At 39.3% G+C, this 25047-nt stretch overlaps 1 protein-coding gene and 1 long non-coding RNA gene across 5 annotated transcripts in view; both read left to right on the top strand.

The window, feature by feature from the left end:
- The first annotated feature begins 135 nt into the window (after window positions 1–135).
- The window catches only part of enpp1 (ectonucleotide pyrophosphatase/phosphodiesterase 1), a 35302-nt gene continuing 10390 nt past the window's right edge, over window positions 136–25047 (top strand). The window contains exons 1-18 of one of the 4 annotated variants that reach the window (XM_044170026.1): window positions 136–400; window positions 5372–5444; window positions 8137–8200; window positions 13396–13493; window positions 13576–13655; window positions 14895–15014; window positions 16225–16334; window positions 16431–16496; window positions 16595–16667; window positions 17577–17685; window positions 18646–18777; window positions 18896–18927; window positions 19059–19186; window positions 20649–20718; window positions 22334–22421; window positions 23284–23468; window positions 24011–24050; window positions 24139–24299. In XM_044170026.1, coding sequence (XP_044025961.1) covers window positions 266–400; window positions 5372–5444; window positions 8137–8200; window positions 13396–13493; window positions 13576–13655; window positions 14895–15014; window positions 16225–16334; window positions 16431–16496; window positions 16595–16667; window positions 17577–17685; window positions 18646–18777; window positions 18896–18927; window positions 19059–19186; window positions 20649–20718; window positions 22334–22421; window positions 23284–23468; window positions 24011–24050; window positions 24139–24299 — 1764 coding nt within the window. In that variant the 5' untranslated portion in view covers window positions 136–265. The remainder of the gene's footprint in view (window positions 401–5371; window positions 5445–8136; window positions 8201–13395; window positions 13494–13575; window positions 13656–14894; window positions 15015–16224; window positions 16335–16430; window positions 16497–16594; window positions 16668–17576; window positions 17686–18645; window positions 18778–18895; window positions 18928–19058; window positions 19187–20648; window positions 20719–22333; window positions 22422–23283; window positions 23469–24010; window positions 24051–24138; window positions 24300–25047) is intronic. The other 3 variants (XM_044170027.1, XM_044170029.1, XM_044170028.1) reach the window with 3 other exon arrangements.
- Window positions 8208–11106, top strand: LOC122863484. The gene is made up of 2 exons (XR_006375016.1): window positions 8208–10777; window positions 10924–11106. It is a non-coding gene; the product is annotated as an uncharacterized LOC122863484 (long non-coding RNA).

Genomic DNA, 25047 nt, shown 5'->3' with positions numbered 1-25047 from the left:
AAAACTGGAAAATGACACTTGAGCCAAAATAGACTGTTGAGGTCTGCAATGCTTTCTTTAATCAGCCTCGCAGGATCCAACTCTCTCAGATCAATCACATGCTGCTGTTGCTACTGCCTTGTAAACTTGGAGACGTCAAGAAACAAGGCGGTGCTACACTTGAGCAGAGGGGTCATATCCTCCTCCCAGCATACACTCCTCACCAGGGGAAACTCTGCCTTTCGCTCCTAGAAATCATTGGTAGGAGTTTGTAGCGCTCAGCAGCATGGAGGCAACCAAAGGAGAGGACCGCTCGGCTGAACAGGCTGCGTCTTTATTTGGGGCACCAGAGGTGGAGAGTCAAAGCAGGAAAACTGGACGGGGAAAGAAGAGGAATAACCACTGTAAAGTCATTACTGGGGTACGTTCAAAAAGACCTACCTACCTCTCAGTCTGACCACCTACCTCTTCTCTAACTCAACACTACAAACAAGGCCACATGGTGATATTTACTTTCACATTCACACTGCAGTAAGATATTACAGCGAGTGTTTGACATGCATGAAACTGCAACAAATTGGGTCTTGCTGCACCCTTAACGCTAATACTCCTGTACAATTATACATTATAGTGTGTCTGTGTGGTATTCAGTAGACTTTAAATAGTCACCTAAATGTATTTTTTATCTTCTGTATCTTTAAAAGTCTCTATAGTGTTACTGTAGGATCTTAAAATGCCTTTAACTTGAAATGTGTCCATAAATAAACTCTCTTAGATTCTGAATTTATAGTGACTCTTGAAGCTGAAACTATTTGTCTATTAGTTGATAGACAAAAAAAAAAAAAAAAAAAAAAAAAAATATATATATATATATATATATATATATATATATATATATTGGTCATCGTTTCAACTTTGTTTCCATCAAAAATAGTGAAAAAAATGCCAAACAGTCTCTGGTTCCAGCTTCTGGTCGAACAATAATAACAATAATAAATAAATAATAATAAAACTTTATTTATAGAGCACTTATCAAAACAAAGTACAAAGTGCTTCACAGCAAGAGAAAAGAAATACCACAGTGAATGATGAAATATAAAGAAATAAAATACACAAAAGCAGTAAAATAAACAGCCAGTTCAGGTAAAATCAGGATATGCTTTCCAATAAAAATGTGTTTTGAGAAGAGACTTAAACGAAGACACTGACTCAGGCAACCTAATTTCTTCAAAGAAAACAAGACAGATGTCACCTTGGGCTCTGGGAAGTTTTGATGGGAAGCTTTTTCACAATTTGTTGACATTTCATAGACCAAATGATTAATCAATTAATCGTGAAAGTAATCTGCAGATTCATCGTTAATGAAAAGAATCGTTAGTTGCAGCTCTAGTTGTTGTATCTGACTTCATCATAAGGCAAAGCCAGTGTAATTAATCCACAGCTGTCAAACAGCCCAGACAGTCAGTGCTGCCAGTGTGAAAGTGGTTTTCACTCCAGTGCAAAAAGACAGAGGCCAGAAGTGTCTCTGCAGGCGGAGATGATCTACAGTTGCTAGTGTAAAGCAGGACTGGGCCTTTAACACCACAGTGATGATTGTGATCTGAAAGAGTAAAGTCTCGGCTGAAGGTTTGGTGCAGTCTGGAAGACAGAGAGGAAGGTGTTTACAGTGACCTTGTTTTGCTGTAGATCCTATTTCAGATATTTAATCTGGATGTTTTAGGAGTTGCAGGGGAGGGACACAGGCACTAGACAGAGAAATTTAGTTTTAGCAATGAAAACAATGACAGATGGAGATCTCAATATCCTATATATCTAGATATGTTATCCTCAAGTAAATAGCTTGTTTTGTGCAGCCAACAATCCAAAACCCTATTAAATTTACTTTAAAGTAAGACCAAGAAAAGCAACAAATTCTCACCTTTGAGATCCCTGAACCATTAAATGTTTGGCATGCTTGCTTGAAAAATGACTTAAACGAATAATCGGTTATAATAATAGTTACAGATACATTTTCTTTCGATCGATCAATCAGTTAAACATTGTAGCTTTATTTGGTTTTGACATCTTTGCACACTGCTAAGGTCAGAGAATCATTTCCCATTGTACCTGTAAATGGCACTGTAAAGTTATATGGATAAACATGTCCACCATACAGCATGTGTGATGACAATTAAGCTTTAATTAATAACATGTGTAGTTGAGGGTATATTCATATAGTAGATGTATCCCCTTTTACGGGACCTATCCTGTTTATCTTGTAGTTACTGTAGTAGGATTTTAAAGGCAAATACTGCTGCGTGTGGATTTTAATTTTCTGAAAGACCATACAACAAGCCCAGCTGCCTTTTGACCTGGATGAAAATCTGCTTGGACATTAGAATGACTGTTTTGTTTTTATTCCCCAGAATTTTATTCTTGCCACCTCAGAGGAAAATCTCAGAAACAAGCAGCTTTTATTGTTCACAGCTCCCTGAGGCATTAAGAGAAACCACACATTCCACATGAGAAAGTCTGGGATACATGGGGCTTTACATGAAGACTAAAACCAGAATTGAAAGAAGAGTTTTCATACATTAGGCCAAATGGTACATTTTAAGTGAAATACTGTATGTAGCTGTATACCCACTAATCTACCTCATCACTGAAATATAAACTGTACAGACAGGACAGTGTACACACCTTTCAAACTATTTACTAGCAAACTCCAGTGAAAACCTCAGGAACCAGTGTTTTCAGCTGCTGTCTGCTTGGTACTGATTAAATACACATGTGGCAAAGTCTAGACAACAAAATGCTCTGTCCTGTCACATATCAGCCACCGCCACTCCGTGGGTAATGGCAATATTGGTATTTGTTTCACTGCAGTGTTGTTTAAGGTCTTGCAAAAGGACGATTGCAACATAATAGAGAGTTTAGTAAGACATTTTTTATGCTTGTGTCTTCATGTGGACTTGCTGTCCAGTTTGATTTTGACTCCCAACAGTCTAATCCGTTTTTTACTGAGTAGACAATAGAGACCAAACTGATGATAGTAGTGTGTTTCAGAGTCAGACGAGTAGGTTTCCACCAGACAGACAGTTTACTTTCACAACCCACAAAGACCACGTTTTTCCCAAGGAGCCCGTCCAATCCGGGTCTCTCTCTCTCTTTCTCTCTTCACCTATAGCTGGAGAGATTAAGTGCTCATGCCCAGACACCGCGCACACACAGCAGCATATTTTCATACCCGTCTAGGAATTCTTGTGTATGTGAATAAAAATGTGATTACTTGTGGGTGATGATTCCCACAATCCTAATTAGACTAACTGCACACAACCACAGCTTTTAGAATGAATAAATGAAAGGGCATGAATGACTACAGCATGAAAATATCTAATCTAGTGTCTAGTGTCAGAGGGCTGTATTTGTCTTGAAACAAGTCAAAATATCAGACACAACTTAACTTGTTGCCTGTGTATATCAACATGGCTTAAACATCCATGATTAGTTTTGAAAACAGAAGAGAGATAAGTTTGTCTGCTTTGGAAAAAAAGAGGATTTATATTCCCCACTTAACATTTTACACTTCACTTAAGTAAAAACGGATATATTTCAACACAGCTGATAAGATAAGGACAGAAAAGATAAATAAGATGAAACTTTAATGATTCTTGTGACTTGTTCAGGTACAGTGAGATAAGATTTTATGACTCCTGTGAGGAAAAAGGGAGCCTTCAGAGGTGGATGTCAGTGTCATGTGATGAGTAAGCATTTACAGTTCCACTTTCCAGCAGTGGTTCCTAGTGGGCCACTGCCCAAGTGGTCCCAAGATAAAGCAGAGGAGTTAAAGGGATAAAAGAAAAGAAATACACTTCTTTTACATAAATGATGGACCTTCATGCTCATGTTGTAATTCTGCTAAACTGTGATGAAACGGAAGTAGACATTTCTTCATTTTAAGGTGCCACAAGCCAAACCGTTTGAAAACCACTTTCTTACAGGACTAGAGAGATGTTTAAAACAGGCAGGACACTGTTTTTAATCCAGCTTTCAAACTCCACACTAATTAAATGACCATGATAACCTCTGCAGGCCTGGTGTGGGTGTTGCAGGGGTTTCAAAATCAGCATCAATGATAAGATTTCTGATAACACCCCCTTCTCTAAATATACTGATTCAGACGGCAGCTTATAAAGAGGCAGCTAGGTCTCTGTCCTCCTTTGACTTTTCAATTATAGAGGGCCAAGACCAACATTTGGACAGTTGGAGATGGTGTATGGGGGAATGTGGAAATGATCAGAATCACTGGGCAGGGTTGAGGAAATAAACAGTCCACCTTCGCTCAGCACTGCAAGACCTTTATCCCGTCTTGAATAAAAATTGAAGTCTCACAAAAAACAAATAAAATAATGAATCAGTTAATCAAAGAATAGATGAATAAACAAAATAAGAAGACTAAGTCTACAGCCATGTTAGTGGGTGCCTCTGTGAGGCTGTAATTCGGCACAGTAGTGCTTTGAGCTAAATGCATGTCAGCATGCTAACATAAAATAATGTTTAACATCTTAGTTTAGCATGTTAGCATTCTAACATTTGCTAATTATTACCACTAAGCACAAAGTGCAGCTGAGTCCAAAGTATTGGACAAATTAAAGTTTTGACCTGATTATGGCGCTAGATGAAAAGTCAAGGGATCACAAAAGCTTTTACAATTCATCCTCTGAGGACCATGAATGTCATTTGAGCCAAAATCATGCAGTAAATGTTGAAATATTTTACTGGATATAGGAACTTTGATATGCTGGTGGTGTAACATCCAATAGTTGTTGAGACATTTCACTAAAAACCAAAAATGTCAGCCTCATGGTGTTGCTAGAGGAAAAGTCAGGGGATCGCCATAGTCAGATGTATTCATGACCATGAAATGTCTGTACAAAATTTCATGGCAATCCATCTGATAGTTGTTGAGATATTTCAGTCTGGACCAAACAACCAGTATGTTTATATTGCTTACAAGGCATGTAGCTAACACTAGAATGTGACTAGAGTGCCAGAATAATCTTTTGCCAAAGCCATTTTCACCACAGTATCATTCAAAATATCATGAATTGTATTTATTATTTATTTTTTGTTCAGTTTTCACTTAGATTAAGTTTGAAGGTACAGTAGTTACTAACAGCTATCAGGTAAAATGGTGGTTGGTCATGATTTAGCAAATTATTTGTTTATCATTAATCAAAATAACGTGTTTGACTTTGTGGAGTTTTACCTCATTTCTTTCCTTCTGCTCAGCAGAGCCAAGAGTTCAATCTAAACATCTTCAGTCATGTTTGTTGGCAGCTGCATGTGATTCATGAACTGTTATCTTCGGTAACATTAACAAACATCCTGACATTTGTTCTCTGGATTTTAGGTTCTGCTGCTGCTCTCTCTGATTGTCATCCTGGCCGTGGTGTTTTCTCTGAGAAAGAGCAGTGATGGGAACGGTAGGCACTGATGACTGTTTCACTTTCTTGATTTTAAAGCTATAGCATGTTTTTGATTGTGTTTCCACACCTTGTATGTATCCATCACCACAGTCACCAGCTGTAGGAGGAGGGTTTTTCAGTGGGTAACAGTATTCAGTTACAGTATAGTTAGGCTGCAGTTTAAAGGTAACCTGAGGAGTTTTTGACCACTAGTATCACAAAGCAATGTTTTGATGAGTGGGTCCCCAACTTGTTTGTATCTCATATCTCATACAAGCACAAAAGAACACTCATGAACATAACTTGAATGGGCACAAGGGTGACGCAATACATGTTACTGCCATTGGTTTCACAATATTTCGAGAGGTGGCAGTAATCTGCCAAGAACAGTAAAAAGCAAGCAGTATATTACTGAGGGCATTTCCTTGAAGTTAATGTTTTTTAAAATCTGTATGTATCGGATTTAAACAATTCTGAATTTAGCAGTGAATGAAGACACTTTAGCTGTAACAGAGAAACAGACAGACTGAAATAACCATTTCAGGATTACATTTTTGTGCACTTATTCATTAAAGGCTTGTGAAAATACATACTGCAAGTTGTCAGTGGGCAGAGGAATAAAAGAAACCTGCCTCCTGCTACTGAGGCTACAAATCTGCTGTTTGGGCTACTAGAAAATGTACCTAATACAGAGCCTCCAACGTCCCACTGTAGATCCCTCAGAAACTCTAAACTGGCAGTATTTAGAGCAGCAGTGAAGGAGGGTCAAGTTACCAACCAGCCAGTGAAAGAGAGACAAAGAGGTGAATGTAAACTCCTGAGACTGCATATGATTTGTTCATGGGAAATGTTTCTGTCAGGGTGGTGCGATCGAGCTTTCTTTGCCCACTGTTGCAAAACACGCAGTAAACACACATTTAAGCGATGCAGGAATGTTCACACGAGGTTGCCATGTGTTTGCAGCTATAGATTCCCTCTGGGTAAACGTGGGCAGCGGCGTCAGTATGCTCCTTGTTGCAAACCGCCCTGCCAAAACACCCCTCTTCCTTTTTGGGGGCAGCTGTGGTGACTGTGGGCAACTGTACCCAGCCTGGGCGGGGTGCTCTCTCTGCTGTGGCATTTCCCTTTAACTTATACTTTCTACCCAGCAAACATGAAAGCCATATGGGAAGAATAAATGTGGACTTTTCACTCACCCAGACTCATATTTTGGCATTTTTCACATCTATGCAGCTTTGTTGGAACTTCTATGTCTTTCATAACGCTGCTTTCTTGGTAAGTCCTTTGGAAACAGATTAAAAGAAATAAAAATAACCCAGGACTCTACTTCATCCTAGAGGCGGACAGTATGTAGTATAAAACGCTGAGAGCGGGTTTTCCTGTGGATTAGAGACCACAGCAACTTGTCTCCTGAGACGGAGCATCCCCGTGTTTAGTCCAAAACCACACTGCTGGCCTCGAGAGGCAGTGAGGAGGGGTTTTCTCACCAACATGCTAAGACTCCCTCTGTCATGGGTCCAGTCAGCACCAGACTTGACAGATGTGTTCTAAAAATGTATTAATGCAGGTTTACAAGTCTGTACATGTTGTGGGATGCTGTAGTTGCCTATATTTCATTTACATTGTCTCAGATTAAGTAAATTAAATGGGTCTGAGGTAGTGAAGTCCCTTGTTTCAAGTGTGTGTATGGCTTCATGACATAAATATGAAGTGGTCACTAGTTAAATGATCACACCTCTTTGAGAAAGGCTGTTTTATTTTCTTCCTGTTTTGTTTCCATGAGAACAAAGTCCATATGGTTTCTATTGCATGTGAACACATCCCATCCAGCACAAAATCTGGCTTAAAAATGTGATGGATGAGTATTTTGTCTTTGTTCATGGAGTTTTTCTGTGCTGTTATCCATCTGTGCTTTTACGCAGCATATTCATGTGGTTCACTGAGTTGTGCTCTCTTCTAGCTCCAAAAAACAGTGGAAAGACTTCACTCGCCAAGAAGCACAGGAAATCTTCAGTCTCTTTCTGTCTTAAATCATCTCATGAATATGTGAATGACAAAGTGGCACTTCTGCAGTTTCACTTCCTGTGTATGTCAGTGAAATGACCTAAAGGCCCTGAAAACCTATTTTCTCAAAGCAACTCTCTCAAAGGAACATAAATGTGATTTTAGTGACTGTCAAAGCTCCACTGGACTCCCTGACTTTTAAGCAGAGATACAGAAAGTCAGACAGTAGCTTCTCATGGCCGGTTAGCTCTGACTACCAGCTCTACGTAGCTGTCCATGCTACACTGAGCGGTGGTCAGTCTACCTCGTGTCCACCTCCGCGTCACACACTACGTAGCCACGAGGCCACGCCTCCTAAAGTCGTTGCTCCCTCACTTCTCTGTAGCATTTTTTAAATATGCAACAGAGGAGCATACTATATTCTAGAGGAATTTGAGGGTGTAGTTTCCTATTAACGTTGATTGTTGTTTATTTACCTATGAATATATAATGTTGTAAAGAAATATTTAAGTCTTGGAATCAAGATTTTAGGGGCTTTAAAGCACTTACACTTTATCTTCCAAAATAAGTCTAGTTCATCTTTTTAAGTTATCTGGTGTATAGTGACATCAGTATTGTGTGTTACAGTCACACTAACTCAGAAAATTATACTGTATGCAACTGGAAACATACCTTTTTATACACTGAGAACTCTCCTCTTTTCCAGCAGCAGGGGAACTCTGGCTGCAGAAGGCCGATGAGGAAATTCAACAGCCGAAGTGTCCACCTGGGTAATACAATACTCTTGTTCTGCTGTTGATGTGAGAACTGATGTGGTTTTAATAGAAAATAATACCTAAAATTTCAGCTGGCCTAGTTTGGATTACATCATCTCCTCGCCTCTCTTTTGGTGCTGAGAATGAAGCTTTTTAGCTGTATCGCCCACACTTATCCTGAGTTGAGTCCATTGTTCCCAGTAGGCTGTTCTTAGTGGAAATTAAACTGTGACTACAGAGAAAAATAGAAAGGCTTTTTCTGTCACTGTCTGGCAGTTCAGTCTGTTCATCTTTTTTTTTTTTAAAGTGTGTAAATAACCCAAACACATGACTCTTGTTTTTTATGACGATGTCGGTTTAGTGGGGGAAAAAATAACTGTCTCTATGGAAACCAGGCTAATGACTCAGTGTTGACTGAGTCTTCAAGCATGTGTTACTGAGTGGTGTGTGCGTGCATGAGTATGTGGTCACGTGTGTGTGTGTGTGTGTGTGTGTGTGTGTTTCTGCTTTGGTAAGGGAGTAACCCCAGACAGACTCATTGGAAAAGAAAACCTGTGGCTAAAGCTATTTTTGGTTTTAAAATATCTTAAAACAAATTAATGTTGTCTGTATTTTTTTATATCAAAGTCACTCATTCTCTTGGGTTTATTTATATTGTTTCTATTGGCAAACCACACTTTTATTTTAATGTGTGAAGAAGAAGAAGCTCTTCTGGAAAATGCTTTTCAAATTTTTTTATGTTGATTTTTAAGCACCCCGCACCAAGCGGCAACCTCCAGGGCTGAAAAATGAAGCCAATGCGGAGTGCCAAAAACTGCAGTTCCTCAAATGGCCACTTGAGGCTAGCTCCAAAAACGAGTCAATCCCATAGAGCCCCATGTTAAAATGCCCAACTTTACAGCAGAAATAAACATGTTTACAGAATGGTACAACAAACGCTTTGATCTCTGTAGCTAATTTTCCCCTTCATGACAACTGTGAGGGGGGTGAATTTTTTTTTAGAACTCACCCGTTTAAATTATATTAAGGTTTAAAGTTATACATAATTAAGGGCCGCTTTGAGTGGCAGGTGGGTGCCTCTCAGGCGGCTAACCGCTAGGTGGTTTCATCAACCCGGCTTCATTTGGCCCGCCTCAGCTCCACCTCTTTGCCCATTTTTGGATTAGCTGGAGTCAGGGACTGCAAAGATGATGACGGCCGGAGCCACCGGAGGCACACACTTTGAGCTTCACAACGGCTCTTCAAAAACCTACGGATGATGTCATGGACACTACGTCCATGTTTTATACAGTCTATGCTCCGCGCCAGCGATAGCCGTGGTCCGCCCATCTGGCTTGTTCTCATGACCGCGATATCGCTGGAACGCCTTGAGGGAATTTCCTCAAATTTGGCTCAAACGTCCACTTGGCCTCAAGGATAAACTGATTAGAATTTGGTTGTCAAAGGTCATGGTCACTGTGACCTCAAAATGATCTCGACAACACGTATTTGTCCATAACTCAAGAACTGATGCAGTCAAAGGTCATCTTCACTGTGACATCATAATGTTATAGAAAAACACTTTTTTGGCCATTTTTCAACACCATAACTCAATTACCATAACTCGATTGTAACCATATTTCACAGTTGGTTGGACACTGAATAGGTGACACTTTTGACTCAAAGGTCATTGTGACCTCAAAATAGGTTTTTAGCCATAATTTAAGAATGAATTGGGCAATTTCAGATTTCACACACATGTTGGCTGGGACGACACAATGAGTAAACAGTAACTAGCACAGCACAGGCTTTCTTCCATCTCGTCCATTCTGCCTTTCGATTCCTGCGAATCGAATTACGTGACTCAGAATTACGTGACTGCTAACAACGTATTGGAGCGCGCCTAGCTAATTGATTTATAAATGGATTGCTATATTAATTTGTAAATGGTATTGGTGGAGACCAAAGCAGAGCTAAAACGAGAGTGAATACTGGACTTACATTCATCAGTCAGAAACTCGACTCCAAATGAATGCTAATGTTGCTCTGTGTCAGCTGAATGTGTAAATAGGCAACTGCTTGCTAACACGTTAGCCATAACAACTTTATGAGGTGATAATATGTCAATGTTTGTGTTTACAGCTTGTTCTGCTGCCCCCATAAATAGATTGCCAACAAATCTATTTATACTGCTTTAGCTATAAGTACTTCAACAAAATATAATTTAACTATAGGGCTGGGTATCGTTTGACAATTTTCAATATAATACTTTCTTCGATGCCTTACTTTGGGGAAAGTAAAAACCTACTTCCTGCTCTCTTACAGTGCAGACGCTTTCCTGCTTGCTCTCTGCTTTGCTTATATTATTTTGCTGATATCTGTCAAAAGCTAGGGAAAGTTGATCCTGAATACTTAAAAATCATTGGGATGTTAATTTATAAGAGACACAGAAGGATACCACCATTCTTTTTATTTATTTTTTAACACTTTATTACTTCTTTAGTACGGTGCAAGCGTGACCTACAAACAGCACAAGCCTTTTTCTGTGTCTGTGACTGGAAACCTGGGATTAGTACAAAGACAAGATGGCAAAATCTGTGAGCTGCACCGAGTGTGAGTGACTGACTGAGAAGATAACACAGCTTGAAAACATTGAAAATCAAATACGTGACAGTGAGCAATTCATTGACTCTGTAGCAGCTATTCAGAGCCACCAGATGCTAACAGACATACTTTTAATCACGGGATTACATCTGTAGAGCATCCCGTCACAGACTTGGCTGATCATCCCTTGGATGTGTCCAAACATCACTGGATTAGCTGCGGAGGCTCCCAAACCAGCCATCCAGCACCGGTGCTAGACCGAAAGCATCAACTCCAGCAAGGACTTGGTCTGACGTTGTCCGCCGCGAAGGCAAATCCAGTAAGAAATCAAATAAGAGCCCACCAAAACTCACTCCACCACTCGAACTGTCATTGCAAAACAGGTATGACCCACTGACTCGAATGAAATGTGTGATAATACTAACTATGTTGAACCCAGGGAAGCTAATCACTCCATCAGCATTAAGGCTAACCAAAGAAATGTCCCTAAAACCACTGCTAGGCCAAGGGCCAGAAGAAACATTGGGAACTCCACACCTGATAAGTCAGACACTATTCTGATTGGCAACTCTATAACAAAGCATGAAAGAATGTCAAAGACTGAAAATCTAACTAAGGATGACACATCTGTCAGTGAGCTAGCAGAGCTGTTGCCAGTTATCCTCTCTACACGTCCAAGTAACATGAGGATTATTGTCCACGCTGGGTCTGCAAAGGAAGACTGGCTCTAAGATCCTAAAAAAAAGACTGAAAACTGAGCGACTGTCAACCGCAAAATGTATTCATTTCAGGCCCCATTCCAATCTTGGGGAAAGGAATCGAATCCTTTAGCAGACTCCTTGCCCTGAACACATGGCTGACATCAGCAAGCCTCACCCATGGGATAGAGTTTAATGACAATTTCAGTATTTCAGTATCTTTTAGAACTATAAAGACCACTTTAAACCTGGCTCCAGACTACACGGTGCCATTTTATCATGCTCTTGGTATGCCATACCAAAACAAGAATGCAAGCGCAAAGGACAAGTCAGGACAGTCACACAGCCTGTGTCTCTCCCCCCTCACCTGACCCTCTGCTCCACATCACCGAAGGCATTCAGAGGATGTCTCCGCCCCAGTCAGGCGTCCAACACCCCCCCTCCACCACATTCAGCAAAAACGCAACTCCCCCCTCCACCCCTCCACCACGCTCACCAATCAAGGAGTTAGTTAAAGCTGCCACGCTGAAGCTCAGTCAATTAATGAACTATTAAACAACAACAATACCCACAGACATGATCACTCAGGTAATCAGAAATGAGACAGACACCATGCCGCTTCTTTCAAAGTACCGGTGAATGTAAACATGGTCAGATTCATCATAGCAATCACAGACCATCTGGTACCTGTCTCATTAATCTTAAATTTGTCAATGTTTAGCCACAGAATCCCTAGAGCTGAAATTAGCTCTTTTTAATGTCAGATCATTGGCTAACAAATCCTTCTTCATCAATGGTCTGATAATTGAAAGGAATTTGCATTTAATGTTTTTAGTTGAGACCTGGCTTAAGAGCACTACTGGTGTAGCAACACTGATAAAGGCTTGTCCTCCAACTACAAGTTTTATTAGTCGGTCAGACAAAACAGGAAAGGTGGAGAAATTGCAGCCATTTTCTCCACACAGTTTGTGTGTAATGACATTGACCTGGGTGAATTTACATCATTTAATTAGTCCCGTTTAGCTGCTCTGCACTGGCTTCCTGTAACATTTAGAATTGATTTTAAGGTCCTCGTCCTTATATTCAAAGCCCTTAATGGACTATGACCAAGCTACATTGCTAACTCCCTTGTTCACTACTTGCCTTCAAGAACACTGCGATCATCTGTTGATGGTTTATTGGAGGTTCCCAGAAACAGCCGAAAGAAAATTAATTACAATCAATTACACCCCAAAGCTCTGGAACACACTACCGGTAGATATCAGGGAAGCCAGCTCGCTAAATATTTTTAAAAGAAAGCTAAAAACTTATCTCTTCACTTTGGAATTTAACTAGATATGACTTTCCTGATACAGGCACAAAACTATTTTGCTCTTTGATCTGATCAAAGAAGTCAATCATTTAATGCCAACCTGCGTTACTTGACACTATTTGACACTTCTTGTCGATGTTCACTAAGTGTTCAGTTTCAATACCCAGCCCCATGGAGCTGCAATATTTTGATAGCTGTTTAACTAACCACGAGTAATGAAGCATTAACCTGTAACTCCTGCAGATTATGAAATAAATGGAGTGCTCCTGCTGAAATGGGAGGTGACCATGCCTCACTGCGGGGAACAAATAAATCTTCAGAGACTAACAGAACTCTCTTAGTCTTTGATTTATCGCCAGTAGTCATATTTCTCTTCCTGTTCTCCTCCTCTGTGTGTTTGAGTGGTCTGTAATTTGACTTTATTTCTCCTCTTGCCTGCTTAGTCAAAGAGCTGCTTTGTATTCTCTCTACACAGGCCTCCTGTATAACACTACTGCTACACTACTGGTGCCAAAGATATCCGTGTCTCCTGCTGAGTAATTATTCCATTCCCCATTCACAAACCCACCTCAGTGTCCACTTAAAGCATCATTCTTCCTCTCTGTCTTCCCACCCAGTTTTTCCAGGCCTCCTCTCATCCTGGTGTCCTTGGATGGTTTTAGGGCGGAGTACCTAAAAGATCACGGCAGCCACCTTCCTGTCATCAACAAGTTACGTAAGTCACCAACGTTGGTGACTCCACAGCTCTTCATGGTTTACTAGGAATCTTGGTGTGACTGAACATTACTGTGTTGCAGGAAACACCGGAACAACGACAGCATACATGAGGCCTGTTTATCCCACAAAGACCTTTCCCAACCACTACAGCATTGTGACTGTGAGTCTTTTCTGGTCAGGGGTTAATTTATTGGACACCGTTTGTCAGATTGTTTGACTTGTTTTGTCAGGGGTAGAAGAATATTGTTTAAAAAGTACCAATATAACAATGTAAAAATACTCTGTTACAAGTAAAAGTCCTGCATTCAAAATCCTACTTAGGTAAAACAGTTTTCAGCAAAATGTACTTAAAGTATCAAAAAGTACGCATTTTGCAGAAGATTATAGATTAATAATGTAACATTTAATAATATATAATTTGATTTATATTTGTAGTTTATATTGATGCAACGTAAGTAGCATTTTACTGTTGGATCTGTTTGAGGTGAAGCAAGTTTTAACAATTTTATGTAAAGTTAAGTAGTTTTGTCCAATGGTTTTCCAACAAGAAAAATCTGAGGGGTCATTTAGATGATTAATGGGAGAGGAAATAATTTTAAAAAAACAATGTTCTGATACAGAAATTTACATTTATTTATTCTAATCTTTCTTTCTATCCAAGCTTTTTTTTGGGGGGCCTCAAAGTTATTTAAATTAAACCATCTGAGAAGTTTAGAGGGAAAATATCTCTGTGGTGGAACTGCTAAATATTCATAGACATCTGAAATTAGTGCAGTGATTCTCAGCCTAGGGAATGGGACCACTACAAAGAGTCACAAGATAAATTCAAGGGGTCATGAGCCAGGAAAGAAGAAAAAACAAATCTCTGTGAAACAAATTCGTCTAATTTGTTTAATCTGTAACAATTCATTGTATTTTATAAGCTTATTATATTTTTTTTTTGTGACATTTTAACCTGAAAAGTAACTATAGCTGTCAAGAGCACTACTTGGGTAAAAAGTAGATTTTACCTTTTGAAATGTAGAGAAGTATAAAGTTGCATAAAACCGAAATACCTCAAAGTTATACTTAAATACAGTACTTGAGTAAATGTACTTACTTTCAGCCACTGTATCACAGTTGAATAGTGAATTTATCCCTGCAATTGTAGAATCAATGTCTCTACACAGTAGTGTAGAGGTTACTGTTACTGTGCTTGTGGAGAGGAACAGCAGAACTGCTTACAGAGGTCAATTTCACCTCTCTTGGTTGAAACCTGCAATTAAAATAAACTCCTGTGGTTACCAGTAATATTTAGGTTAGAAAAATGGGAGCGAGGAGGTAATCACTTTAAATCCCTGCAGCCACAGTATCAAAACATTTCACCTTGATTGTGTGTTTTTGTCTCTGATTCCTGCAGGGTCTTTATCCCGAGTCTCATGGGATTGTGGACAACAAGATGTACGATGTGACCCAAAACACTTTCTTCAACTTGAAAACTGACGAGAAATTAAACCCAAAGTGGTACCAAGGAGAACCAGTAAGTGAATATGTGTAACTACGATATTGTGTACAAAGGTGCAAATTCACTGTTCAGTAACTATTAGTCTTGAAAACCCCGAAGCTGTGAACTAATAAAACAGTTTTGGACCACTTCAGGAGAATTTCTAGGAAGGCTACAGCAGAACATTTCTGAGCTTTCGTAACATTTCCTTTACACATCTGAGAGTCTGAGCCAGACAGTATTGTTCTGTAATACGCCCTGATTTTGTCATGATTCAAAAGAAGGCACTTGTCTTGTGTAAGAAATATGAAGTATTGTGCTCATTCATCACTGAGGATCAGCTCTCTCCGTAATGAGCTTCTTGATATAATTATGGATTCTGCTTGTGCTAAATGACAGCTTGTGAGGGCTGCGAGTTGTGCTTGTTTAGACGCTTTGTGGTTTCCATTTAAATGGGATGCATCTTAAATCTCATTCCTCAGCTGCGTGACAGGCTGCTGCTTTTGAAAATACACCATCCAGCGGCCATATGACTTTTCCAGAAGGGAAGGAGAAATAGAAGAACAATGACTCCTGGAAGGCATTCTTTCATAATGAACCAATACAACTAAGTGTATCTGCCAGAACATGTTTACAAGCCTGATGCATAAATAAAACACTTCTACCAGCAGATCAGTCTAATAGGTATTGATAAAATATGCAGTTACATTTCCATCAGTCTTGACTGGGCTGTGAGGGATTACACTTTTATCCTAATGGTCTTAACACTGCTGCTGTGATGTACTGAGAATGAATTAGGTATTAGTCTACAGCTTAGTCTGTCTGAATTAATAATTAACCTAGATGACTCTCAACTCCTTCTGTCTCCTCTCCTCTCCTTTCCTCTCCTTTTGTTTCCTTTGCTTGCATTTCTTTTTGTATTTCCTTTCCTCTCTTCTTCTCTCCTCTCCTTTTGTCTCCTTTCATCTCCTCTCCTTTCCGTTTGTCTCCTCCTCCTTTCTTTTCCTTTCTTTTCGTCTCATTTCCTTCTTATTTTGTCTCCTTTCCTTTACTCTCTTCTCTTCTCCTTTTCTTTTCCTCTCCTATCCCTTCACCTCCTTTGCTCTCCTTCTGTTTCTTCTCGTCATCTTTTGTCTCCTTTCCTCTCTTCTCCTCTCCTTTTCTTCCCTTACGTTTCTTTCCTTCCGTCTACTTTACTTTCCTCCCTGTTCCTCTCCTCTTTTCTCCTCTCCACTTCTCCCCTCAGGTTTGGCTCACTGCCATGCATCAGAAACTGAAAACAGGAACCTTCTTCTGGCCTGGCTCAGATGTAGCCATCAATGGCACCTTCCCAGACTTCTACAAGTCGTATGACAAGTAAGAGTGATGCCATTACATTACAAACCATTCATGCCGTAATATAGTGGTGTATTGATGTGTTCATAAATTGAATGTTGCCTTTTTGGAGCGCAGGAGCATTAAATTTGAGGAGAGAGTGTCGACGCTGTTTGAATGGCTCAGTTTACCTCAGGGAGCAAGGTATGACATGTACTTCTTAAGCATTACAAAGATTGTGTTGTGAGGCGCCAACAAAAAACACTGAACATCACACTTAACTGTTGTCTTCCTGATTTTAGACCTGACTTCTACACTTTGTACCTGGATGAACCTGACTCATCAGGACATCGTCATGGACCAGCAAGCAGAGAGGTCTGTCGTTCACTAAACATTAAACCTGCAATTATACGCTGGTTGTTAATTACCTAAAACCTAAAAGAACAACGGACTAGACAGAAGAAATCAATGAGTTCATTCTTGACCCTTGGAAACACTAGCTGGACAAAATCTACCACTAAGGTCCACTAACTAGCTTTTTCCAGAGCTTTTACTTGCACCTTATAGTCTTCAACAGGATTTGGAGTTTGTATTGTCGTCATGAAGATGGCTCAGTTGTCATCACATGACCCTCCGTAAATGTGGAATTTCGGTCATGTGATAACAAATGGTCATACTGTATATGTGAGGGAAGGATTGTGAAAAACTCCACCTACTGAAGAAGATTGTGAGATGCAGTCGAAAGTTAAATGCTAGTTAAGAAATTGAAATTCTGTTCTGTGATTAGGGCTGCAACTAATGATTATTTTTTTGATTACTCTTTTTTTTTTTCAATAGGTTGGTCTATAAAATGTCAGAAAACAGTGAATATTGCCTATTATTAGTTCCTCAAGGTGCTGCCCAAAGTGACGTCTTCAAAGTGCTTGTTTTATTCGACCACCAGTCGTTACAGTTACAAATCTTCACATTTGAGATGCTGAAACTAGCAAATGTTGTGGCATTTCTGCTTGAAAAATGTGTTAAATGATTCATTGATTATCAAAATAGTTGCCAATTATTTTTGATCAACTAATTCTTTTAATCGACTAATAGTTTAATTAATTTATTTTGTATGCAGTACCTTTCCTCCATTCCAAATGTTAAACCAAACCTCATTTAATAAAGTCAAGGTTTTGAATCGTGCTGACAAAAGCCATTTTAGTTCATTGTATTTACTGAACATTGTTCTCCTGACAGAGTAACACGTTAACTCTGTTGACACTTTAAATGCTGTTGTGTCTTCAGGTCATTCTGGCCTTGGAAAATGTGGACAGGATTATGGGCATGCTGATGGATGGCCTGACACAGAGAGACCTGCTGCACTGTGTCAACGTGATAATCCTATCAGACCACGGTGAGATAACTACACAGCAGCTGTGATACAGTTTACTGTGTAATTTAACAGAAAAAAGGTGACCAAAACAATCAATAATACAGAAGTGAATTCTGTCTTTCAGGTAAAATTCCATCAAAAACTAAGTCTCTAAACTGTACAATGGCATTTTCTGTCCAATTTTATCTTTTTCTTTTATTTAAAGCTAACATTTGCTAACAATCAAACTTGGTGTATCCTTTCAAAATCTCTGTGGCTTCACAGCAGCACGACATAGCATCGTTTTAGAGCCTTTGTGCCACTGAGGGGGACTTTAGAGGCTTAGTGTCATCTTCAAATGTTTGACTTGTTTGAGTCACAGCATCTGTTGCAGGAGAAATCTACAGGTCCATGCCAGAGAGAAATATGATGAAAAATGAGTCTGTTATCTGGGAGTAAATTGGGAATAACTGTTACTCAGTGGTATGTTTCTCTGGACATCTGGAGACCATATGTTTAGTCTTGTAATTAGGTATACTAAAGATCAATGCGTGGGAGTAAATGTGGCTCAGGGCGATGCCCTGCTATTCTCATCAAAGACATCATCTCCCAGAGAAGATATTCATTTCGACATACTGTGCTAGTTATTAGTCCACAGCTCGTCAACAAGGATAAGAAACAAAGATTCATCAGTGTTCACATGTCACACCTAAAACGATGTCAGCAAATGTTACACTGTAAATATAAATCTGCAGATGTGCTGTAAATTTTAAGGCCTGTCAGTAAGTGCTCATATCTTCAGGCACATAAACATTTGTGCCACTACAGGGGAAGAACATTTAACCTACACAACATCAGCATGGGACAAAAACAAGAAAAATCATAGTTCAGTAACAGTGCACAAACTTTGCACTTTTCATGCTATTGTGGCCTTAAAAATTCAAACACAAATCTTCACCATTTACAAAAACTGAGGGCAAATTATCTTCTCTTTTTTCACAGGCATGGAGGAGGCTTCATGTGAAAAGGCAGCATATGTGTCAAACTACCTGGACATCACTGGCGACTTTGCTGTCATCCAAGGTCCGGCTGCTCGAATCAGACCCACTCGCCTCCCAGAGAATTACTTTTCCTGTGAGTTCCTGCCGATAACACCCAACTTCCCTCCTTCTCAGCTTCACTTGCAGCATCACTCAGTGTCAGGTTGTTTATAACCAGTGTGGCTGAACTTGTCCTGTGTTTGTTTCCTCAGTCGACTATGAGGCCCTAGTGAAGAACTTGTCGGTATGCGAAGTATTCCAAATGTGACTTTTGTATTGATAAGAAGAATGAAAAATTATCTGCTTGCTTGGCTTCTTGTCAAACAATCACATTCTCACTCTGCTGTGTGTTGATACTTCTCTTCTGTTCTGAAGTGCAGGACCGCTGACCAGCCAATGAGGCCGTACCTCAAAGAAAACCTCCCCAAAAGGATGCACTTTGCTAACAACAAACGCATAGAGAGAGGCCAACTCTATATGAGGGAAGGGTGGCAGGCTGCACTGTAAGTCACCGATTAGTCCACTATCTCTAAGTTTACACTGTGTTAAGAATGTGTACAGGATGGAAGAAAGAAGCTGAAAAGAGGACTACTGTAGGTCACACATGCACATCTCCAAAAACTCAACAAGTCAACAGGTCATGCACACCTGTGCGTCAAGCAAACTAATTGGTTGATCCAACTCCTGGTGGGTGGCCAGTTAGAAACAGAGAAGAGAAAAAAAGTGTAAATGTTATACTAGTTCTACTTGTGAGTATAAAATAAACAGCCACACAAACATCTCAGAACAACCCCCGTATATATACGCATACATGCAGCCTGGAGAAAATGGCTTAAGGTCAGTAAGCTGACCCATCTGATAATTTATTACACTAGATTACTATGTTACTTTATTATTTTCAAAATATAAACTGTGTCCAACTTGCTAGTCAGTGGAGGTGTTTTTATGAGGGCCATGCAAGCACAAAATTAGCTACTTTTAGTTTTTTTGGCTGCCTAACTATGTGACAAAAAGGCCTTTTGCACTCATTTGGCTACATGTTGCTGTCACTGTGAACTGAGCATTATTATCATGTTGTACTCAAAGAAATTCCACTGACCGTGGTCATGTATAGTATAGTGAAGAAAAGTAAAGTAAAACGACATAAAGTGAATAAAGTAAAGTGAAGTGCAGTAAAATAAAGTGACATAAAGTGAAGTAAAGTATAGCGACATCAAGTGAAATTAAGTAAAGTGAAACACTGTGCAACACGGTGCCCAAGCCTGTTCATTTGAAATAACTGCATTTCAAAAATAACTGGTTTCATTCATTGAATTGATTGGAGAATTTTAAGTGCGGGAGGGATGTACTTCTACTTGTGTATTTAATTTAAGGACATAAATTTTGCTCGGTGAAAGACTAAAATGCCGTTAATGTAGCACTCATACAGTACAGGTAGTGCTGTTTGTCACTCACTGATGAAAACTGTTTTACCAATTGCATTTTGAAGATTTAAAAGGGAATTCTTACAGATTTAAATCTGTAAGCATTTATATCTATTTATAAAGTAAGATTAGGTTTTGCTTACCAGAGTTGTTACAGTAATCGCGCAGGAGTTAGCAAGTCTTATGTGAATTATAGTATAGTAGATGTCAAGGAGGTGTTTGTGAATGTCTGATAATAAAAAAAAAAGTTTCATTGGCCACACAGAAATTGAAGCATTTACAGTAATTAGTGTTAGCAATCATTTATAATGAATGAAGCATGGTATGTTGGTGAGGAGTTGTACAACTCAACATGTAATCATGGAAAATTGCTTCAGGCTGAAGAATTAATTAGAATAAACAGCAGAATCTAGTTGCAGTGTGATATGACTCTCTCTTTAGGTTATACAGTGGTGTTATAGTGACTTCCACCCTTCATTTCTCTCTGTCTTTGTGTTCATTTTAATCCCTCACATAAAATATTTTTATTCCATCTCGACAGAAACCGCCAGGAACTCAAGTACTGCACCGGTGGATTCCACGGCTCAGATAACCTCTTCACCAACATGCAGGTCAGAGGAAGGAAAGTCGTGTGTGTCTGTCCGCCACGATAAACGTTTGTCACGATATATCCTTTTATCTCATTTTGAGATGACTAACAGGCCATATTGTACCAAAGTCATGCTTAGTTGTATACAGTGCCGAGTTTAAATAGTTGTTCTCCAAGTTTAGGGAGGTCACAAGGCCTGATAACTCCAACACACAGGACAGATGGCCACAATTTATTCTCACAGCTAAGAACACAACAAAGGAGAAACCCAGTAAACTGTCTCCATGAAAATCAAGAAACAGTTAAGATGTAAAAGAAACTGACATCCGACTCACCAGATGCTGAATCATGTAAGCTGATCTTCAAGGTCTGATGAGTCTTAATGGATTTAAGTTGTACAACAATTGCAAGGATACAGTAGTTGCTGAGCTTCTAACAATATATTCTTATCTAAAAAGGTTGAAGAAATCTGATTAATTTTGGAACAATAAACAAAATGCTGGCAAGGCTATTGAGACTCAGGTTAGCAACATAATTTGCACAACAGAAACTAATGAGAAACATGCGTGAAAAGCATCATGCAGTTAATGTTCTTGACGTTGTTATTTCAATAAAATTCAACCTCCAGTTTTGTTACCAGTTGACAAAAATCACTTCCAACGGGTAATATGACAGAAAGTTTTGGAACGACAGCATTAGTTAAAGTTGTGGCTCAATACTGGAGAAACATACTGTCTTGTAATTTGTTTTATTTATGTTTGTTGAGCACATGAGCTCCTCTTTGTTGTTGCAGCATACAGCGCTTAAACTGGCCTTCAGAGTGTTTCTGCTTCAGTTGCATTTGGCTCAAACCAGAGAAAGAAGTAGAGAAGTACGACAAACACTATTCAGGATTTATTCAAGATTTTATTTATTTTAAGATCTTAAACATCAATTTAAAATTAATGTTTGAGTCTAAATGCAAGATATCTCAGTATTTGCTGACTTTTTTCTGTGAATGAAAAATGACTAAAATACACATGACAAACACAAAAATACTGTGGAGCTCTAAAACTCTACTCGAGTACAGTAATTACACTTGTTGTCAGAGGTTGCTTTCCACCTCCATCCTCTGCTTTGGATTGAGTTTGTTTAATTTTGTGTTTCTGTCTTCCACCTTCATGTTAAAGTCATCACAATACGTCTGTGTATGTTTCTGGACGTGGTTTACACTGGAATTTGACTTGGTATAATTTGCTTACAAGGCTGCTGACTTCTCTAAAAAACTATTCTACAAATGGCTTTCAGCCTGCCTACACACGGCCGTGAAATAGAGCAAAGTGTGCTTGAAATAGACAGTTTACTTACCTGCAAATATCTCCAAATCCCATCCAACCAACATCTTTCCTAGAACTGAAATCCCTCACATACATTTTCATGGTTATGTGAGGTCATTTTACTGGTTTAGTTCATTTCAAATATTTACACATGGCCTTATCATGGTATTGCGTATTTGACATCTTGTTATTTACAGAGAGAAGATTTCCATTTCTGTTGGGCAGTGTTTGGATAGTTCACTGCTCTCTCATTTGTATCTAGAAATGTCTCCCAATAAATGAATTAATGTCAGTATGTTAATGTGTATCTACTTTTTCCAGGCGATCTTCATTGGCCACGGTCCAGGATTTAAATACAAAACTGTTGTGCCCCCTTTTGAAAACATTGAAGTTTATAACCTCATTTGTGGTAAGTTGCTTTGCTAGTGCACACTCAGTAAACTGTACTTTAACCTCCTGTACTGTAGCTGTAACTGTAACTTCTTCATTCTTTTCTTTTAGTATTTAAAGGAATAGTTTAACATTTTCAGAAATTAGCTTATTCACTTTCTTAGATGAGAAGGCCAACTCTCATGTCCTGATGCCATGTGACCAAAGGAGATTTCAGGAAGTACTGCTTGCAGCCAAGAAATAGTCCTGAACATAACCCAAAATTGAGCTTTTTTACAACCTGTGCCTGACATTCACAGTTTTACTGTAGCCACCTTAGTTATGAAAACATTTTACTCAGCAAGTTAATTGTAGAAGATAACAAGACAGCAACACATTTAACACAGTTCAGAAGAGGAAACAGGTGCACTTCTCCTGCACTGGATTTCAGTTCAGTGCCTTGCCTCTAAAAAACGAACAGGAAATAAAGATCAGCCACACCAACCAGATTTCAGAAATAAAAATGAGCAACTAACACAAGCAATCAGATAAACAGGCAGGTGAACAAATCCCCAATTTAACCCAGTTGTTTAAACCGAAGCATTTGGAAGTCAAAATGAAGAGAAACACACAAAATATGTATGACATTGTATTGTTAAACTACATCTGCTCTACTACAGTAAGTATGTTACAGTAGGTCACATTGTAGTCTAGAGGTGAATAAGATGTTATTGTAATATAATGATAGCCAGATTTATGAAATAAAAGGTACAAAATAAAGGTTGATTCAAAATTTTGTTTTAATATCAACTGTACTGACATGTTGTGTTATGTCCAGTGGGTGAGATACAAATTTACTGTTCCTTGTTCCCCTGCTCTCCTTTTCTCTCCTTCTCCTCCAGACCTCCTCGGTATTCGTCCCGCTCCAAACAACGGGACTCACGGCAGCCTGAACCACCTTATGAAGCAACCCGTCCACCTGCCAGTTCACCCAGCGCAGCTTTCCCATGATACCCCCTGTGAGGCCAGCGACCCTGTCTCCACTGACGATCTGCAGTGCAGTTGTGGATCCCAAACTAAGGCAATGGTATGTGCTAACAAGTTTTGAGGTCATGCGTTTGTCTTTAGCCATGCTAGCAGCGTCGCTCCAGGGATGGTAGTGTCTGTTTTTCAGACTCAGCAACTATTGGATGGATTGCCATGAAATGTTAGACATTCATGGTCCCCAGAGGATGAATCCTAATGACTTTGGTGATCCCCTGACTTTTCATCTGTCGCCACCATGACGTTGATATCTTTGTTTTTTAGTGAAATATCTCAACAACCACTGGATGGATTGCCTTAAAATTTGGTACAGACATGAAAATGCCACTGACTTTGGTGATCCCCATTCTTTTTTTCTACCGTCCCCAGCAAGTAAAAGTTTCCACTTATCCAGTATATCCAAATATCTCAACATCTACCAGTAGATTGGCACAAAATCTTTTCTGTACAATAATGTGTATAAAATCGGTTGAAACTTCACAGGCTTCATACACTGATGTGCATGGTGTAAGTGTGGTAGATAAATGGTAGATTTTAATGTATTTAACGCAAGCATACTAACAAGAAGTGTGAATTTCTTTTTAGGAGACAGATATGAACAGACATCTCTTGACAAATGATTCCAGTGAGTATCATTTTATGTTTCTTTGCATTACTAATGGGGGCTTTTTTGGAGAAAATTTTGTGTGACGTTTATACATTTTCCCCTTTAGATATTAAAGCCAGCTTCCATCGCCTCCACCATCCCTTTGGCACCCCTCGAGTCGTCCAACCAGACGCCACCTTTTGTCTTCTCCACCACTCCAACTATCTCAACGGATACAGCAAAGACCGCCTCATGCCCCTCTGGGTGTCGTACACCATCCAGCCTCTGGTGAGTCTGCTGTTTGGAGCTGTCTTTTCTCTCTAAACATAGCCTGTACAGTTGAGTTGTCCCAGACATATTTCTTGTGTGGTTGGGGTTTGGCAGGAGATAGTAAGAGGTTGTTTACTATCCTTCTCTAAGCAGCTGTTACTCATCTTCTGTGCTCATGTTGGCTCAAACTGTTCTTGTCTTTCTCATTATGCGGTTGAGCTTTAGTGTAAATCATGACCTCAGGCAGAGTGATACATTCCCTGGAGGGTTTACACTATACTGTCTGAATGATAGAGCAAATGGGGATGTAGATTTGTTTTCATTCAAGCTTTATCCAAATACAGTACCCGCTAACTATGGCTTGTACTGTATTCTCTGTGTTCATTTTGGCTTGAAAGAATCATGGTTTAAATTGTTTTTGGTTTTTTTTTATCTGTGTCATAGCATAACATACATTATTATGCTCAACCCACTTGTACACCCACAGAAAACTTCAATTTCATAGCTTGTCAAAGTTAACAACTCCATATAAAGCTAGCTTCAAGCTAGTTTGCCTACTAGAAAATCAATTAATCATTGAAAAGCGTGAGGTCATGCTGCTGAACAAGCTTACATTTCTATTCTTGTACATAGAGGATGTCAAAATCTTAATGTGTCCAGTGTGTGTGTGTATATATATATATATATATATATATATATATATATATAAAACTTTGTCCTTCACCCCCCGCGGGTGGTCTCGTCCTTCGAGCTCGGGTCCTCTACC

Source organism: Siniperca chuatsi, linkage group LG16 (assembly GCF_020085105.1).
Source record: "Siniperca chuatsi isolate FFG_IHB_CAS linkage group LG16, ASM2008510v1, whole genome shotgun sequence".
Lineage (NCBI taxonomy): Eukaryota > Metazoa > Chordata > Actinopteri > Centrarchiformes > Sinipercidae > Siniperca > Siniperca chuatsi.
The sequence above is the reverse complement of the archived record's forward strand: the minus strand, read 5'-3'. Positions and strand labels throughout refer to the sequence as shown.